This window comes from Cyprinodon variegatus, unplaced genomic scaffold, assembly GCF_000732505.1.
Source record: "Cyprinodon variegatus isolate N-32 unplaced genomic scaffold, C_variegatus-1.0 Scaffold7, whole genome shotgun sequence".
NCBI classification, from domain to species: Eukaryota; Metazoa; Chordata; class Actinopteri; order Cyprinodontiformes; family Cyprinodontidae; genus Cyprinodon; species Cyprinodon variegatus.
Genome location: NW_015150460.1, coordinates 2052341 through 2072740, shown reverse-complemented (window position 1 = coordinate 2072740; position 20400 = coordinate 2052341). Strand labels below are relative to the sequence as shown.

The 20400-nt window shown below is 38.8% G+C and overlaps 1 protein-coding gene across 1 annotated transcript in view; it reads right to left on the bottom strand.

The window, feature by feature from the left end:
* The window catches only part of LOC107085388, a 93080-nt gene that overhangs the window by 14501 nt on the left and 58179 nt on the right, over nt 1-20400 (bottom strand). The window contains exon 11 of the mRNA XM_015375679.1: nt 19153-19353. Within this exon, the coding sequence (XP_015231165.1) occupies nt 19153-19353 (201 nt within the window). The remainder of the gene's footprint in view (nt 1-19152; nt 19354-20400) is intronic.

Genomic DNA, 20400 nt, shown 5'->3' with positions numbered 1-20400 from the left:
TAGGTATGCAGAGCAGGCTGGAGCCAGAAGACCTGAGTGGTCTGGAGGGTTGATACACTGATAGCAAGTATTCAAGGCTCAGTTACACACATACACCCTCACTAACAGAGTGTATAAACTCTATAAACTACTGACGGAATTACAGCTGACACTTTGATCACTGTACTTAATAATAATAATGATAATTTGGTACAAATACTTTAAACTGACTGGTTTCCTGGTTAATCGCAGGCTTTTGAAGAGTCCTGAATTCTTGAAAGGGGTTTAGTTTGCTTTTCGTTTCCATACTACTATGCTAGAATACAATAGGTAAATAAATCATGGAATAATTACTTAATTCATATTTAGAAGAAAAGTAATTCAGGGAAGGAAAAATAGGGGAAACTGCAGGCTTTTAATTACAGTTTGTTGACTTCCGGACAGTAAAAAAATTACAATGGTCCAGCTTCAAAGTAGCAAATGCATGGACTAGATTCTCAACATCACCCATGGACAAGATATTGCTAATTGTAGCAGTACTCCAGGGATTAAAGAAGGAAATCTAGAAACCTGTTGAATATCAGATTTAAATGAAAGTTCCTGATCAGAAATAACAGCAAAGTTTTTTACTTTATTATCGGAGATCAAGCTGTATGCTAATAGGACAAGTCATTGACTCGCGGATCCACACCACCAGAATCAACAGCAGGGACGTCGGAATGTCATTCAGGCTGGAGAAATGTGGCCGAATGAGGACAAGGAGAGGGAAGGTATTCCACACTGAAGGGATCATACTTCCAGAATGGGGAATAGCAAATATAGAAGATATCTACAAGTACCTTGGAATACCACAGGCAAATGGCAACCACAAGAGGCTACAAAGAAAGCTGCAACAGCTAAATAGCTGCAACAAGTAAGGCCAATTCCTAGAAATCAGCTCTATGGAAAAGACAAGGTCCAGGCAATCAACAGCAGGTGGCTGGTTTAGTGTACAGAAACATCTGTGCAGAATGCAACCTGGAAACACCCAGGTCAAAATGAAAGCAAACTCCCAAGATGTTGGAGAATAAAAGAGTTAAGATCCTGATGGACTTAGAGATCCAAACAGATGAAATGGTTGTTGCCAACCAACCAGACATTGTGATCATTGATGAGCAGACATCCAAAATAATGCAAACATCAGGAAAAAAAAAAAAGGAATTAAAAAAATACCAAGCCAGGAAGGTTCAGGCAACTGTAGTGCCCGTGGTCATTATAGGTGGGGCAGTAACCCCCACACTGGAGAAGTGGCTCCAACAAGCACCTGCAGAAACATCAGAGATCTCAGTTCAATAGCGTGGAGTTCAAAGGACAACTAAGATACTACAAAGTACCCTCAATCTTCCAGGCCTCTGGCAGAGAAGCCACTGCTTAGAAGTACAAGGGGGGAGTGAGACAGCAGTTTTTATAGTAAAATGAATTTGCCTTAAGTCTATTATCTGAGGCCCTGAGAATATCATTAGTGAATTTCACCAGTGTTGTTTCAATGTTATGATGACAGCAGACTGAAACTCTTCAAAAACATTTTTATGATGCAAGTGTTCACCCACGTGATTAGCAACTGCTTTGATTAAAATTTTAGATATAGGTCTATAAGGGGAGGTGGCAGCCAAGTAGTTAGTGCTCACACTGAGCCTGGTTCTGCTGGATGTTTCTTCCTGTTAAAAGGGAGTTTTTCCTCTCCACTGTCGCTACAAACATGCTTAGTGTGAGGGATTGTATTTGAATCAAGAGTCAATGCAATCAACTGGTTTTCCTTAGATAGAAAACTTTGAATCGATTTGACTGGATGATATGGTGAACTGTAAAGTGCCTTGAGATGACTTGTGTTGTGAATTGGCGCTATATAAATAAACTGAATTGAATTGAATTTAGATATTTGAATCCTGAGCTTCTGAGTTCGAGCCCCACAGGTTGCCACTCTGGCTCTCTGAGCAAGACCCTTAACCCCAGACTGCACCTCTGGCACTGTAGCTGGCAGCCTTAAGAAAAAACACAAAAACTATTTTAAAAAATGCTTGCTTTTAGGGGAGAGTGTCTGCCTGGTGGTTAGGACATAGACCTTGGAATCCTGACGTTTGAAGTTCGGGCCCCACAGGTTGCCACTCTGGCTCTCTGAGCAAGAACCTCTACCCCACATTGCTCCCTGAGCACCACATGATGGCAGCCCTCTGCAGATGTAAATTTCTCCAATGTGAGATCAATAAAGTTCAATTATTATTATAAGTGATCAAGAGAAAGATCAAGAGGCAGTTTCCTAAGGGAAGGCTTAATTACAGCTACCTTAAAGGCCTGAGGTACATATCCCTGTAACAGGAATAGATAAATCACATCTAAAATGAAGGGGGAAATCATAGAGGATACTTCCTTAAATAGATTGGTTGGAACTGGATCTGAAATACAGGTTGAAGGCTTAAGTGAAAATAATTATTTTTGCTAACTTTAAAAGCTAAACTGCATCAAAACAGCCAGTGTATTCTCATTATGAGTTCGTATGAAATCGTACGAAAAGTTATGCACCGTAATTTCGTACGTTTTGGACGTTTTTTTCGTTGTATGCGCATGCACATCTGAAGCACCATTCACGAACATAGAATATAAATTACAATTAGCCCTAACCCTGACCATAACCCTAAGATATAAAACAGCAAGCAACGTAGTTGGAGACATGAATAAGTGATGATTGCACTGTTTTTCTGGGGGGTTTTTTCTGTCTGCCAGCGCATGCGCACTGATGTGGGTTTTTGAGGGAAAACGTCCAAAACGTACAAAATAGTGTGCATAACTTTTCGTACGATTTCATACGAACTGATAATGAGAATATGTTGAAACAGCCCAAACACAGTTCTGGTGCTATAGTAATATAAATATGATTTAATTACTTATCCTTTGGACTGTTAATTAATTAGCTGTAAACCACAGAAAAAATATGCCCTTTTGTAATATTAATATTACATTTTCCTCTCTGTACCACTTAATGCAGCCCACCTACCCTCAGCAGTATTTGTACCATAGTTTCTATGTATCAGTTTGTAACTATAATTTTAAATTCAAACTCGTGTACAGAGTTCATATAAAAGGTTACAGTCATATAATATCCCACTATTAAAAAATAATGACTTTTTAATTGTTACAACATGAGTGGATTATTATTTAAATTGTTAACCTTGACATCATGCTTAAAAAAAGATTGAAATACTCAAATAACTGCCTGAGAAAATCAGGTAATAGAGGGAATGTGGTAGATACAAAATCTTTATAATTGTCCATAAATATATCTAATGAGAAAAAAATGCTAAATGTGTGGAAAACTGCAAATTTATTTCACCGTCTGTCTGATAAAAAAGTCCTCAAAATAAAAGATTACAAGAGGAGGGCAAACTGAGACAGAGCATGAATATTTCATTAAGGCAAATTTGGGAGGGAGGAAAGAAATGGCTGCTTTAAAAAGGGTCTTTTAAGCTGCTGCCACTTCAATTTAGGAGATGAGAATGAATCTGCTGGATAATGGATCTATTCATGGCTTTGCTGAAAAAAGAAGAGCAACAGAGTTGATATCAGTCTGGACTTAAACCTCTGGACCTCTGGGGTTTCTCTGCAATAGCAGGGGGGCCTGTTTGAATCTGCCATTTATCAGCTTAGGCCTAATCAAAACCAGGCCTCGTCTTTTCACATGCAAAATGTTACATTCGCAGCCAGTCAACTTGACTTGTTAAAGCTTGATTGATCAAAAACCTGCAGGCTGCTTTCATAGCATCTGTTTGCAAATGTCCAAGATGGGACGAGGCAAACGTGAAGCCGCAGTGCAACCTGCATGCTAACGTGACGGGATCTAAAGCTCTGACTTCTCCCTGGTGGCTGGATCAGTGGTCAGTCTGCCACAGTGAACTGAAGCCTTGTTAGAGGCAGTGAATAGATTCCCCTCATTTTAAATATGTTAGAGCTGCAGTTCACTAAACATCTGCAAGTCTTGGCAGTTGACCTGTGTTGGGTTTCAGCAGCCAGAAACACAAATATGGACACAGAAATCCTTACATATCTTTAATTTTGTCATTGATACATCTATTAAGCATATTCTGGCTGCTAGTCATTTAGTCTTTCTCCTGGTTAGTTTTCCGTCTCGTCTTGGTCTTTGCAGGGAAACAAACAACGAAGGAGGTGCTAAATTTGAAAGACACCACAGAGGTGTGCACCTTGTTGGATAAAGTGCAAGGCTTCTGTGAGCACACTAAATTCCCTTATGTATTATTAACTGTGCTGTTATATGCTTAGATAAATGAGGCCCATTTGCCACTGGTCTACCTTTGTTGGTTGAGAATCCATTGCAGAAGTTGCAATAAAAGCTGTTTTCCCCACGCCAAAGAATTTCAACGAATGCTTACAGTAATTCATTTATAAATAAATCTATATATTTTAAACACTTCATCATTATTTCAAACAGTATTTACATTGTCCTTATTATATATTTATTACACATTCTGAGTAATGTCCAGGTTTGGTAAGAGAGAGATTTTAATCCAATTTCCTAACAATTTTTCAACATATAAAGTACCTTTTTGAGCTAATAACAATACGTACCTCGAGTTTCCACTGTGTTAAAGGGGGTAAAAAAAAATAAAAAAAAAGCATGAGAAATAGAACTAAAGGTATAGTGGAGGATTTTCGCAAATTTTTGAAATGACCCGCCATCTCCACTTAAAAAAAGAACATGCACAACTCTGTACCCACTCCCAGGAGGAAATGCCTATTAAACACGTATGAGAGCGTGCATGAGCCCATTTCTACTTGGCAACGCTGTTTAAAAGTTGCTGTTTGCATCGTTTATAAAAGCTTACTTTCAAAATAAGGATGAGCATGTAGGACGGCCTTATTTAAACATATCACCTGAATGATTGACAATCAGGAGGACCACTTATTTTGATGATCCATCTGGAAAGAGAAGATCCTCCACTATACCTTAAACTTAAAACATAATACTGAAGATTTTTATAATTAACACTAGTGTTGCACCGATACCGATACCAGTACCGGGCCCGACCCAGCATTAAAATGGTGGTATCAGTATTGACAAGTACTAACAAACGGAGCACCGATATCATTTTGAGAGCCAAAAGTTTATTCAACTATTGTCACCCATTCCAGGTAGGCAATAAAAAGTTCTACTGGATTCACTTTGTATTAGTCTTTTTCCTGCTACACAAAGGTAGGCAGCAGCTTGACAAAGCCATGATGGCAATTATTTTACATCCAAGTAGTATGCAGTTCTTCATATATACACACACACATCAATTTCAAACAGATGGTATCAGTATGATATCGGTATCGGCCAATACTGCACAGCCGGGTATCGGGGCCAAAAAATGGCATCGGCATAACACTAATTAACATTTCATAGAGAAAAAGATTGTATTAAAGTTCAGTAGTGACTTCAGACATTCAGTTGAAAATGGTAGTACTGTATTTTTTTTCTTTGTATTTGTTGTAGTTACTAATAAAAGAGTTTAGCTGTCATTTAATGTGTCATTCCTAGGTCTGAAACACTACTCTTGTGATTTTTAATAGCTTTAACAAGAACCAAACAGCCAGTGATGTTTTGAATTGGCATGTTGGAGATTCCATTGAGAAGAATGTGCTTTATCTGCTGCTCATTTGAACCGATGTTAAATCAGGATCTGCTCTCAACATCAGGCCTTTCTGCTCTCTCTGCAGCTGTGTAGGGTCCCTCACACCCAGTAGAGAGGTTCTGGAGGTGGTCCCAGGCAGAGGGTAGCGATCCGTCAGGGAATTAGTCAGACAAAAGGTGCAGTGGAGTGAGAGACTGGTGGAGGAAGCAAGGGCGGGTGGAGGAGACGGACAAAGGCAGGCAGCAAAGCCTCCTGCCTGATAGCCTTATCTGATTCCACTCCAGCGCTTGATGGCTTTTTTTCCACCCTGCCTTTAAAGCGCGCAGGTTGGGCCTTTGGTGTGAAGCCTAGCAGAAAATGTTAATCAAGAGAGGGGCTGTGAGGAGAAAGGCGAGAGAAAGGGGAGAGTCACTCTTCCAAGGCTGTAATCTGTAATGAGACCGAGGCGATTCAGTTGCAATTGAGAGAGGAAGAATAGAGCTGTGATGATGATGATGAGCAGGGAGGTTCATGCTTTCAGCGGGCGTTTGTTTTTATGTTTTGTTCCTGTTTACTCAGACTCGCTGCTCCTGCGTCCGTCTGCGGGCTGCAAACAGCAGCAGGTCACATCTCATTTAACACACACTTGGACCTCGTTTTAAAAACCGCAACTGAAAAACAGAAAACTGCTCGTCTGAGAAGAACATTCCTCCGATCATGATTCATATTTTCCTTTTTATGGGGGCAGCGCTATTCATGCCATGTCACATCTGGCACCTGCAACTTCTAAGTATTGTATTTTTGTGTGATGTCGCTTCATACCTTGTTATTATTGTAAATAATCTAAGCGTGTTAGTTGGAAAATATTTAGGCATGTTTTCACCTTGTGTCCTGCTGCTTGAAGTCCATATTTAATCGTTTTCAGACTGATAAATGTCAATATAGTTGTTTTTCTATTGGTTTTGATAAACATGTCTAAATCAGTGATCAGATCTGCAAATTAATGTTTAACTGAACATTAATAAATGTTAAAAAAATCTCAGGTTTAGTGTAATGTAATTAAAATAATATAATCTTAGTTTTTTCTCCTGTATTTTTCGTAGAAAATGATTGAAATATTCGGAAACTGCTTTGTTTTGAATCTGTCTTAATCCTGAAAGCCTACCGAGGGACAGGGGTTACAAATTAGCTTTAGATTCAGATAGAATCAGATCAGATTCTAGGAGGCAATGTTCAATGTATCTTTACCTGTTGGACAAGAAAAAGAAGTAGATGAATAAAAACACCAATCTGTACCTCTTTGATTTCTATTATAAGGCATTAACTGGCTGGTAATACTATTCCAAACACTATGAAAAGGCTTAAAAGCAAAAGAATGTCTCTTAAGATGTTATTCGTCCAGCTCAGTATTTACCTTCACCTTGTCCAACATATCTAAGGTCCCTTTGCTTCAGTATGTGCAGGTTTCAATGATTTGATGCTTCTCTTCTCACCTGTTTTTTTTCTTTTATAGAAAGTAGGCTAAATGTGATTCCCCCTGAGTCAAAGCTCAGCCACATTCACTTCTGCTTGTAACCTCTGATGTATTTAAGTCTGCCATTCACTTTATTCCTTGTTTTTCTTTTTTTTTAGACCCCAGGTCCAATGCTTACATTTTTCGCTGTATCTTAACCCTGATTGGAAAAAATATTGGAGCTATTGCTTCCATTTAAGTTTTTACCTTTTCTTCTTTTTCTTGTCCTTAAAAAGCACCGCTAGGCAACTGCTTCCATTGTCAACTATGTTTTTTTGTACCACTCAAAATGACATCATGGAACAATATCGGCGCTGTTACAGCAGTTGGATTATTAAAGTTAAATGTTATTTGAAACTTAAAAGCACTTCATGATTGCTCAGATCGGGGGTGTCTCTTCTGGCATCATCAAGACTGTTTCCGGCTGTATAAATGAAACCTTTGATTTTATCATTTTATTTACAAAGAGCACACTTCTCTGGCTCTTATTTATTTATTTATTTATTGCATGGCCATTCACATCTACTACTTAATGTGTCATTAATAGACTCCTGTCTGGATAATTCATGGTCCTAACTAAACCAGAATACGCAGAAGGACATTGTTTTACAACTATGTAAATGGTAAGTGGCTGGTACATATATAACGCTTTTTAAAGTCAGTTTTAAGTTGTTGAGATACATATCAGATTTAGAGCCCCATGTAGAAGAGGCACCATTTAGATTTCTTTGCAGGCGAAAAAACATCAGAACTTAGTTGTTCTGACAGGCATGAGAAATCGAACACTTGGAGAGGAATGGATATGTTGTGTTTGGCTGCAGGATGAATGTAACCTCTGCTGTGAAGCTTGAGATGCAAGTGATTGGAAGTAATCTCTGTGCAGGCTTTTTATTTCTGAAACCTGGATTGTCCACCTCTGGTTTTAACATTGCATTAAGAGGAAAGATAAATCACTTTAAAGCAGAGCTAACAGCAAAAAGCATCACTCCAACAGCTGATTATTAAATTGCCCCGAAAACAATGAGCTATATCAAATTTATCCCTCAATTTATTTAAGTCTGGCCGAATGTCAGAGCGACGTGCTACATCTTTAAAGAATAGTTTTATATTCCTCTTAAAAGTGTTTCAGATATTATATGCTGTGAACCTTTTGATAAACTGTTTTGCTATAATTTGTAAATTGGATTTTAATCTCAGCACGTTTTTATTTCCACTAACAAAAATAATTTCTATAGTTAATTTAGCTGGATCTTGGGTATATTGATACTTTTTAATGTAACCCAAATATGTCTAATGTAATTTTTATTCTTAGACAGTAATTTGTAATTGCACCTTTATTATTGTAATGGCTTGTTTTTTCAGTCAATAATCAGCTTGGAAAGGACATTTGTGTAAATTGTTGATTTGTAGTCAAATTAAATCAAATATGGATAACTTACATTCCTTTAAAAAAAAAAAAAGAAGCTGTATTTTACATGATTTTTTTGTCCCTTTTAACATGAAAAACCGAAATTTTCTAAAATTCTAAAAGAGGTTGCTTATTTTTAAATCAAAGACACACTTTATACGTGCACCTATAAAACAACATGACCCTTAAGCACACACAGGGAACTCTTTGTGTTTTGAAGTGTTCATTTGTTTTTTGCTCTTTCCCGCTTAATTCCAGACTTTTTTTTACATGCTCATCAACACACTGTATGTGGTGTCACATAATTCCCTCAACAAAGATTGCATTGAGCAGCAGAGAGGAGGTGACCCCCTTTTTTAATAGCCAAAGAAGGATGGAGCGTATGGCCCACATACACACAAAAAGTACATTCACATACAGAAAGATTAAGTGAATTCAATGAGTATAAAGTCTATAAGAAATGGGTTTATGGGATGGTTTATCATTAATGATAATCCAGTGGATCTGCTGCTTTAATGCAGTGAAAAAAGGGAAGAACTCAGAATACAGATAAAAACCTGCATCGGTCAATTTAACCTTTACATCAAATTTATATGTTTTTATCTTGAAAAGCCAAATGTAGATGGAAAACAACACTAGAGGAGGCCACCAGGAGGAGCACTAGAAGAGTCTCTGCAGACTGAAAACCATGGCAGCAAAGGAGTGATGGATGTTTAGGTTACTGTACTGAAGAAGCTTTAAAATCAAGTCAAGAGCAACAATATACATCCTGCAGTCAATTGATACAGCCAATAAAGATGGAGCTCCTACAATCAGCTGGACAGCTAAGGGTTAATTTAATCTTTAATCTTCAACAGAAATTAAAGTGCTAAAGAGTTAAACTAATTACTTAAACTAAAAGTGCAGCTTGACAAATTAAGGAATTATTTGGTTAATTTCACTGCAAACATATAGATTCACACAGAATGGAACATTTCCAGAATTCATTTTTTTCTGTTGAGGTTTAGGTTTAGTTAAATTACATCTTTATGACTCGCAGGAGTTTTTTGAAAATTTAAAAATAACACGCTTCTAATCCAAGAAAGGATTTTAATGTTTGTTTTGGTTAACACCTGCCCTGAAGAGCTGTTGAACACTGATAACCTCTTCGAAGAGGATAAACCACAGAAGGTCATCCCTAAAGAAGCTGGTTGTTCAGAGTGATGTGTCCAAAATTATTGGAAAGTGAGGTGGAATCAAAGTTTTCAGACAATATGAACAGGAATTTTATGAATATTCATATATGTTTTAGTATTTAAGTTTAAAATCCTTAAATTAAAAGCCTTAAAATCAGCAGTTCTGCAGTCTGACCTAAAAGCATGCAGAACACTTCAGTTTTTAAAGTGGATCCTTGAGGAAGGATCTGATGAAGGAAAATTAGCTTGTTAGGTTGTTGTTAAAGGACAAACATTAGGAGGAGGTCTTATCAGCCTGGTTTGGTGAAGCAAATAAATGTAATTGGTGCAGAATTTGGCAGACCTCTCATCAATCGGCACAATATGATAGGGGGATAACTGTGTTTGGAAGCATTCTCCTGCACCCAGTGTTTTCCTGAAACAAGCATACAACTCTCCACCCCACCTCTTTAGACTTTCTCTATAAAACAGAAGAGTGTGTGTGTGTGCTGAGTGGGTGGAGGGGGGGTAAGTCTCTGCTAGGAAAACAAACAAAGACACACGTAACAGCCACACTCCTGTCTCTGGCCGCATGCCATCCACCTAACCACAAACCACAGCTTACGCTCACTGTACACACACGTACACATGTTGTACCAATCAGCTCTGATCCTCGCTGATATGACCCCCAGGGGCCCATCATCTGCTTTAATGCGAGAACAGATCTCCAGAGATAACCTCACAAAGAAAAATCATCCGCTATTATCGCCGTGCCGCTCCTTGACATTGTCCCATTAATAAGGCCATTGTGGAGGGCGCTCTCTGTTTGGACACCACATAATGGACTCTTTGACAGATTTACTTTGCTGTCCCTCCGTCTCTGAATGCAGCGGGCATATTCCACGCTGCCGCTCATCAATAGACAGGCTGTTTGTTTGGAGTTATTCTGGCCTGCTGGTAAACACATGATTGCAGACCATAGGCTGAGCAAACAGGAGTTGCATAAAGGCACTGTACCTGAACACACACTCAGTGTGAGGCGTTTTTGTGTTCAGGAGGATGTACCTTTACTCCTACATCCTCTCATCTCTGCTAAATCGACTTGGCTTTGTTGTTGGTGGTTGTTTATTTTTGTTTTTACTGCTTGGAAACAACTGTTAGCCTTAGTCTACGCCACTGCCTGTGCTGCAGGGTGGGGTTGAGGTGGAGTTGGCTCCAAGGCGACAGGTGCAACTTATCAGCAATGATATTCATCACCAAACCTCGAGTCCCTCGTGTCTCTGCACAGCCCCGCTCTGTCCTGACGAAGCACAATGGAAACCACAGCCTCATTTTTTTTTTACATTTAACAGAGAAAAACTAGGAACCTTCCACAAAAACAACAAACATTAGCTTTGCACTTTAGGAGTATACGGATGTTAGGTTTAATAAGGAGTTTAAGTATCAAAGTTTTTGTGCTTGGCGGAGCAGCGAGCAGATAGTAGTCAGAATGATTTAATAGCGATTTCAATCTAAAAGAATAAATATTGACCGGACCGGAAAAAGGTGGCTTGTCCCCTTCAGGTTGGAGGAGAGTCCCTGCCTCAAGTGGAGGAGTTCAAGTATCTTGAGGTCCTGTTCACGAGTGAGGGAAGAATGGAGCGGGAGATCGATAGATGGATCGGTGCGGCTACTGCAATAATGCGGACGCTGCACCGGTCTGTCGTGGTGAAGAGAGAGCTGAGCGAAAAAAGGCAAAGCTCGAAATTTACCGGTCGGTCTACGTTCCTACCCTCACCTATGGTCATGAAATCTGGATGATGACCGAAAGAACGAGATCCCAGATACAAGCGGCTGAAATGAGCTTTCTCCGCAGGGTGGCTGGGCTCTCCCTTAGAGATAGGGTGAGGAGCTCGGTCATTTGGGAGAGGCTCAGTGTAGAGCCGGTTCTCCTCCACATCGAGAGGAGTCAGTTGAGGTGGCTCGGACATCCTCTTCAGTTGCCCCCTGGAAGCCTCCCTCGGGAGGTGTTCCAGGCACGTCCCACTGGGAGGAGGCCCAGGGGACGACCCAAGACACGCTGGAGAGACTAAGTCTCTCGGCTGGCCTGGGAGCGCCTAGGGCTTCCCCCAACAGAGCTGGAGGAGGTGTCTGCAGAGAGGGAAGTCTGGGAGTCCCTGCTTAGTCTGCTGCCCCCGCGACCCGGTTCCGGATAAAGCGGGAGACGACGAGTACGAGTATGAGAATAAATATTGCTCCTGGTTTTTCACACATGATCAATGCGCTCCTCTGAGGACTTCTACCTGCTCCTACATGACTGTTAGCATGTTTTATCAGTTCTAGGTTAGTGTTGGACAGGTAATTCATATTTTTGCAATGATACTAAGAAATTCTAACATCAACAGATCAGTGATATCAAAATTTAAAAAAAATATTTTTAATTCCCTGCATTCCTCTTCTTTTCATAACAACATACAAAATAACCTGATCTGATTCCTTTACTGTATATGATCTAAATTTTTAGAAACTTGGTCCTTTTTTAACCTCATGAATCCATCGAGATAATAACAATAATAATTTTACTTTATTAATCTCACACTGGAGAAATTTACCTCTGCATTAAACCCATCCCCTTGGGGAGCAGTGGGCTTCCATTGTGGGGCGCCGAGGAGCAATAAGGGGTTAAGGGTCTTGTTCAGGGACCCAGAGTGGCGGTCCGTGGGAGTAGGGCTTGAACTCAGAACCTCAGGATTTCAAGGATTCTATCCCATAACCACTAGGGTGCCACTCCCCCATAAAAAAACAGTTATTATTTTGTTGTCTGCTAGCTAATGTGCGGCACCAGAGGAGCAGTCTAGGATTAAGGGTCTGGCTCAAGGACCCTGAGCAGCAACCTGTGGGGCTCCAACTCAGAACCTCAGGATTCAAAGCTCTATGCATTAACCACCAGGCTGCCACCTCCTCTATAGATAGAGTCTTGTTAACATTCTCACTTCCCGCTGGAGGGGAAACAAACTGCAAAACATTCTTCTTTGGAAAATCAATGAAACTTAGAAAAACTTCCAGCTTATTCACAATACTAACCCTAAAATGTTTTAACTCATCGATCCCTTCTTGAAATCTCTTCCCTGGATTCCATTTAAACAAATCAATCACTATGTTTATATCTCCACTAAAAATTAGATTGAAGGCCTAATCAGTTAGAAATGTTTTATGTAAACATGTCAGATTGAAGTTTCTAATCTGATCGAAAAGAAATTTAATTCTGAAAGAGGAGGTGATTGTTTGTCATTCCGATTGGCGTCCATATGCACATCCGTTTGAATCTTTAGGTTAAAAAAATCTCCACTCTGTATGTGTGCAACGTCAGCGAGATGTTTTTATGCCATTTTTCTGAAAAATTAGACAGTTAAATGATTTAATCTGATTGAATGCTTGGTATATGTATGAACACATTATGATCGGATCATTATATTTAGAATATTTAGTGTCCTAGTAAACAGAGATTTTGATCTCAATCAAGGTTAAGACCAGATCAGGTAAATTTTGGGCTTGTTAACACAGTGAAAGTTTCTAAAAATAAAGTTTAAAATGACATTTTCTGTAAGTAAAGTGCTTTCTTTGACACAAACTGATGTAAACAACCAGAAGCAGAGTCAGTAGCTATGAGCTTAACCAGGGGTCTTCAACATTTTCCAGGCCAAGGACCCCCAAACTGATGGCGAGATTGAGCGGGGACCCCCTAATTTTATATATATTGTAAGAAATTGTGTTATATCAAACTGGTCCTATAGTCACTCTATTACAGATGGAGTCATGCAACAAAAGTAATTTCTCCCTGGGATTATTAAAGTATTTCTGATTCTGATTCCTGGTTGATGGGACAGGTGTTGTGAATTAAACGGTGCCCAGTTTGAAAGAGCTCCTGTGTGTTGCTGAATGTGTGCATTGATGAGTGAAAGACATCTTCTGCCTCCATTTATCTGTTTACTACAGTGTGATGAATTCATGTTATTGTGGATTTAAAGACATTTCAATTAGTGGAATAAATTGCAAGAGGGAATATAAAAAGAATTCTAATCAACAAAAACTTTCACGACCTCCACGCAGTAACTCCATGGACCCCCAAGGGGTCACGGTCCCCCTGTTGAAGACCTCCGAGCTAAACCATTAGCTGGATGCTTCCGCTTCATCATTAGATCTAACAAAGACTACTGGTTTTGTTTATATTCACATTAATTATCAACAATTTCACACCTAATTTAGATACAATTCTTTGTGGATGCTAAAAATACAAATATACAAAGAAATCATCACTTTTTCATGTATATCACTTAACCCACAACAGCAGACTGAGTTTAGTCCTGAAGCAATTTCATAATAGTTGGAATGAGGATCTGTAGATGTGTAAAAAATGGCATTTGACACATTCATCCATGAATAAACTCATCAAGATTTTAAATAATTCTTTATTTTATTGGTTCCTAACCTAATTTAATGGATGCATGGTCATGTTGACTTTTTAAGTGAAAGAACATCATAATGTTAGCTTGAAAATCACTGAAGATAGCAGAAGTCATTGTAGGGTCACTGAAATGGAATCAAAGACCAGCTCATTCATGGGTCACTGTTCCTCCATGAAGGCAGCAGCTTTGAACCACCTCGTAATGAGCAAATGATTCAATCTGCTCTTTGTCCTTGGGTACATACACACTTTACTCTTTCTCTTCCTTACATGAATGACTGCTGACTTCAAACACGAGCCACATGGCAGCTCCCACTAACTCATGGTGACCTGGAAGGTCACTGTCCTGAATGGAAGATGGGTGGCCGAGCTCAGGAAGCTACTGGCATGTGGATGTGTATGAAGAGGGGAGAGAATTTAGGGAATCCACTGGCAAGCAGTCAGTGTTGGATGAAACCAGACCAATTAAAAGCAGTGAGTCCTTTTCTGGGCCTAATGAGGGGCCACAAGAGTCTGGACGGGTGGCAGACGGTGGATTGAAAGACAGAAGCACTTTAATGAACCAAATGAAAGGGGCTTGGTGAACAATCAGAGGCAAAAATAAACTACAGATTGTGTAATGGCCAGATTTAAAAATACCACCTCAATTAAACACATGAAGAGATTCTACATCTCCTGCAAATAACCTCAACCCTAGATTATTTTTCTCTTATTAGTGACATTTAGGTTTTAAATCTGTGCAGATTTAAAGCCCATCAGTTTTAATTAAATTGAAACTGAGGAAATTAAAATTAGGGCTTTTATTGGCTGAAAGCATCAACCATCAGACTTAACTGAAAAAAGCAACTGGATATTTTTAATCTTCCAACCATTTTCCTTAAATATGTTTTACCTTTGGGCTGATGGTAATAGACTTAGTTTTAGTCAGAACAATTAAACAAATTGGGCCACTAAGGTCACTAATGGGGCCAATATGGGACCTGTTAGCCGTTGGCTTTACTCTACATTTAGTTTAATATTTGGGTCATATTACTGCTTCATATTTTTTTTCCTGCCATCCTCTGTTGCGCATATATTTCATTTTTCTACAGGGTAAAACTGTAAAATCTTTCACCAACAGGGTTTTTGGAGAAAGTTACAATGGAAGATTTTTTAAACATCATTACAAATGTATTTTAAAAAGTGTATGAGTTACTATAAACAACCAAAGAAAACCTAATAATATATTGAGCAAATATTTTCATATGTAGCTTAGTAACTCTGTTGAGACAGCTCAGGGAAGCTGAAGCACGACTGTGCTGTTCTGCTTGGTTGTAAAAATGACTCAATGATCAACCTTTAAAGCAAATACACACATCTGGTCAGGTAAAAAGAGATGGTAGATTCATTTTGATTTTTTATGGAAATATAATCAAAAAGGTTTATCATTTTAAAGCAGAATTTGATTGAATCATTTATTTAGATTCAGGGAAGCATAAATTAAATAATTTCTTTATGTCCTATCAAAATATTCAGGTAGAAAATTCAGATGCACAAAAATATTTTAGTAATCATGTTTTTATTTATTTATCATCAGATCATTTCAGAATGCCAGACTTCAGATAGAAGAAGATTTAAATGATTAGAAATATCTGATTTTGTGCTGCAATCATAAAACTGTACAGTAAGCAATGCTTAAACCACTATTTACACTGCATCATATTTTTTCTTTGATAATAGCAAAATATCTAAAATTGAGGAACTGATAAATTTATATTATAGACACATTTACCATGCATTTGTGTTTCCTTAACAAACATGGAGGCTGTTGCTCCATTCAGCTTTCCGAGGTTTGATTCCAGACCTTAGGGTCTTTTAGTTCTCTCTCTATCCATTTCTATTCTAAAACTCTAAATAAAGACCAATAGCACCAAAAAAATAATAACTAGCACCAGCCTCCTAATAATCTGATTGTCAACCTGTGCAATCAGTCCCATTCATCAGATAGGTTTGGCCCAACTGGCGCATACAGAGGGCCGGCCTCTTCAGCAGTGATCTTCAGTGTTTGGTCTTAGTGTTGCAGCCATCAGGCTCAGCGCTGTCAGAAATTAGCCACTTGATGGAAACTAGAGGCTGAAATTGCTGCTGTTTTAGAAATAAAGGCTATTCTGACATCAAGTGGCATAATTGCGGCTAATTTTTCTGCGTTCTGACTGGTGAACACATCGATGTGTTTGAGTTTCTTCATAAGTTGTTTAAACAGAAGGTAAAGGAAGCGGCTAATAGGAAGATGAGACATTAAATTACGTTAGCAATATTACTGTAACTTGCCGATGTAGAAGATGGTTTTCTGTCATTTATAGTAAGTCAGACGAAAATAATGTAGAACTTGGGCCTTGGTTAGACATATAATCCTAACTGAAGAGTTTGAGTTTAAGTTAAACATAGAAAACGATGGATAAAAACCTATTAGGGATTACAAACGTGAAAATTAAGGATGAAGGGTCCCTCTAATCTGGCATATACTGTAAACATACACGATTACAGCACCTAAAAGAAAAGGAAAGACGACAGGAAGAAATTCATAGAGGATAACAGGTAATAAACACACAGAGATATTAATAGGAAAACAGAAAAATAAGTGACTGAGGGAAAGAAATACAAAAACAACCAATAAATTAAGGACAATGGAAGGAAGAATATAAAGAAAGGGAGAACTGAAAGGACACAAACAAGTTAAGGCAACAAATAAAACAAGTAAGAACATAAGAAAAGGCAAGAATGAGGGAAAGTGGCATACAAATATAACAGAAGGAAAACATAAAAAGGAAAATGAAAAATAAACCAGGCTCTGACTGGTACTGAACTCTTGGGGCCGGTATAACAGGTAGGCCAAAATGTCTACCTGTTACAGTAAATAACTGAAGGAGCTCAAGAAGTAATACAATGTTAACTATCTAAATGATGCAAGCAGTATGTATAGCCCTTCCTTGTCATTCACATTCTTGTCACGGTTTGCATATGGTGTAATTTTCTATTTCTTCAAATTGTAAAATCCTTGCAACAAACTAAATTATAATAAAACTAAAAGGCTTTCTTTAAACCAAACTAGGATGTTCCTCTTATATTCGGCGAATTTATGTTCAAATATTTTGCAAAAATATGTTGTGGTGCATGGTTTGCATCTAAAGGATAATCATTCTAATGTGAATAAGCAATGCAAACATAATCTATGGCTTGTTAGCAGTGCTATCTGGGTGTGTTAAACCGTGTGGATTGAACTGGAATCTGGAATAATTTGCAACTTGTAAAAAGTCCTGCAAGGGACTTTGTAAGGCATTCAACTGACTGACTGCTGTGTGTCAAGGTGTACAATTCACCACTTCACCACTACTACTCTTAAAGCTACAGTGTGTAATAATTACAGGCATATAAAGTCAGAAATTTAATATATTATACATAACTATGTTATTTATCATCACCTATGAGCTCAGCCTTTTAACCATAATATTTGCGTTGCCTTAGAATTCGTTATTTATAATTACATAGGAGCGGGTCTCGCAGCCATGGGGGCAGACATCTTTGCGCTACGGCAAGCGCAGAGGCAACAAACTAGCGATTGCGAGATCTCCCATGACGCTCAAAAATAACTACGGCAAGTTGAGAGAGATGAACTGAGACGGTACTGAACAGTAGATGGCAGTATTATGCCTGAGAAGCGTTTAGTCTGTCTGAAACCAAAGAAGAAGAAGAAGCAGGTATACTGCGCCTCAGTAACAAGAAAGGTGAACAAGGCGGCAGGCGTGAGTGACTTTGCAAACTGTTTGGCACTGTGTGGCCAAACATCAGACGAATGGAGGATCATGCCTACTCTGTATCACAACGACAAGCGGCGGACAACGAACCCCCGTCATCTAAGAAGCGGAAACACGACGAGAATAAACGCAAGCGTGACAAGAAACGGCAAGAAACACGGATCAACATTGGCACGGCATTTACACGATGGAAGTCACTGATGGAGGAAAAAGGTTTTCAAAGTGACGCTCAAGTTGCCAGTTTTCTCTTGGACAGGTAATTAATCCTACACACACAATTGTCTAATATCACTGCAGTTTTTGGAGTACAGGATGCTCAGACCTGTCTAAAACAATAACATGCTGCTGCGTGATGATGCTGTTACTCTCCAGTATACTTATTCAGCAACGTCCCTGACGTTTCATAGGTAATGATTCAGTAATTTTCTGTAAAATAATTTTCTGGATATATACCTCGGTTACTTCTCTCCGGCTCCTTTGGAGATCTTCAAGCCTTTCCTCCTCTGCTCTCACCCCGCTGGCACCCCTCCCTCGCCTGGCCCTAGCTGCACGGCCTCCCTGCCCTCGCCCTCGCCCTCTTCCTCGCCTTGTAACCCCCGTGCCACCAAAATGACTTGGACTCTGTAAACGGGGAATATATATTCTTCCAGCGAACACAATCTCGCTGTTAAACTAATGACTACAATTACTTCGTCTGTTTATATCACCATGCAAAGCAGCTCACCAAAACGTCACAACGATGTAGAAAAAATAACGGGTATATTTATTATCTTAAGTCTACATGAAATCTATACCCTACACAGACTAATGAAATACTATCTGTAAAATTATCTATGTAAACAAACCTCATCACTTGAGAGGGTAGGTGATGTGGACGTCGTGGAAGAAATTTTGTCCCGTAACGCTCGCCGTACTGTTGGGGGTGAGAGCGGTGGGGGGGAGATGTTCATGTTGCTGCGGTCTGCAGTCTGACCGCTAGATGTCGCTGAAAATTACACACTGTAGCTTTAATAGTAATAGTATCAGTAGGGGGTGGTAGATGGAAAAATATTGACATGATATTGATATTATGATATTTTTAAAACACTGATTTCCCACCTTGTTATTAGTTTGGTTGTGGTAAAGAAATGTAGCTAGTGTAATTGAATCTCTGGACAGTGCTGGCTTCGTTATTTAGTTCAGAATTAGAAATGAATTAACTGTTTACATTAAACTTACAGTCCTCAAAGTTGGAGCGGCCCCTGCCGCTTTTGCTGTGACGTGGGTTGCTGTCCTGCAGTTTGGAGAGCATGATTAAGGCCTTGCTTTTCCTCTCCTCCATACCCTGGTTCTTCTCTTCAGGTCGTTCTCCATCAGAACGCAGAGCTTCGCTGTTACTTTCTGTTTGATGGGTTTCCTCCTCACCAGTGTTCCCATTATCTGTTAGGGTAAAATTAAAGCCTTAATGTTAACTTGTCCTTTAATTTAATATAAAGCTTAAATCATTGCAATATTGATTCGTTAGAACTGCAATTAAACAGAACACCAAATAGGCACTAAAATGCATGGCAAAAAAAACAGAATTGAATGTGCAATAGGTGAGCACATTGTAGATGATCAGCAAAGATTGCAAAGGATAATGAAAACAGGTCCCCCCCCATATTAATAAGCAAATCCTGTGTGCTACTGTTTAAGAATGGCCAGAAAACAAAGAGAAAAAAGAGATTAAAGAATAAAAGTTTTTTAAAAAATCATAAAACCTGGAAAAATTGACTATGTCAGCTGATCTCTCTGAAGCCCCTCTGACAGAGAAGGATTTGCACATCTGCTAGCTTTTTATTCCAACAAATTTATAATATTACAGCAGCAAATTATCAAAGTTTTTCAAAGGCCTGTTTAAAATCTCCAAATGAGGCTTCAGATCATACAGTGTCAATTGCGCTGTCATTGTTTTACAGGGCAGAATATGCATTTGCTGACCCTTGTCCTTTAACTGATGGATATACAGGAATACAGTGTCAACTCCTCTGAGCTAGCACAGGATGCAATTTTTGGCAATTTCTATTTTATTATTTTATTTAAAAATTCAGTGTATAACATGAATGCTTAAATACCTCATTTTATTTCAGTGTAAAATTCTGTTTGAGGTAACAGATCATTAAAAATGTCTCCGGACCTTTACTGGTTGATGATTTTCTTAATTCGGACCCCAGTGATTTTTAATTGGTTACCCCTGATTTAATGTTTATAAATATTTATTTCACGTCATGTGCGCCATCCAATGCAGATCATTGGCTCCATCCACATCTAGGGAAAACTAGTGTAATTGGATGAGTCATATAACGCAAACACTCATTGGTTAGCTAAAGGAAATCATCAGAAGCAAGCAGGTGTTCTTCAAAGTGCAAAAGCGAATTGTCTATGCTGTTACGTCCACCAAGGGCACAACATATTTGAGGACACGAGACAAAAAGATGAGGGTTCAAA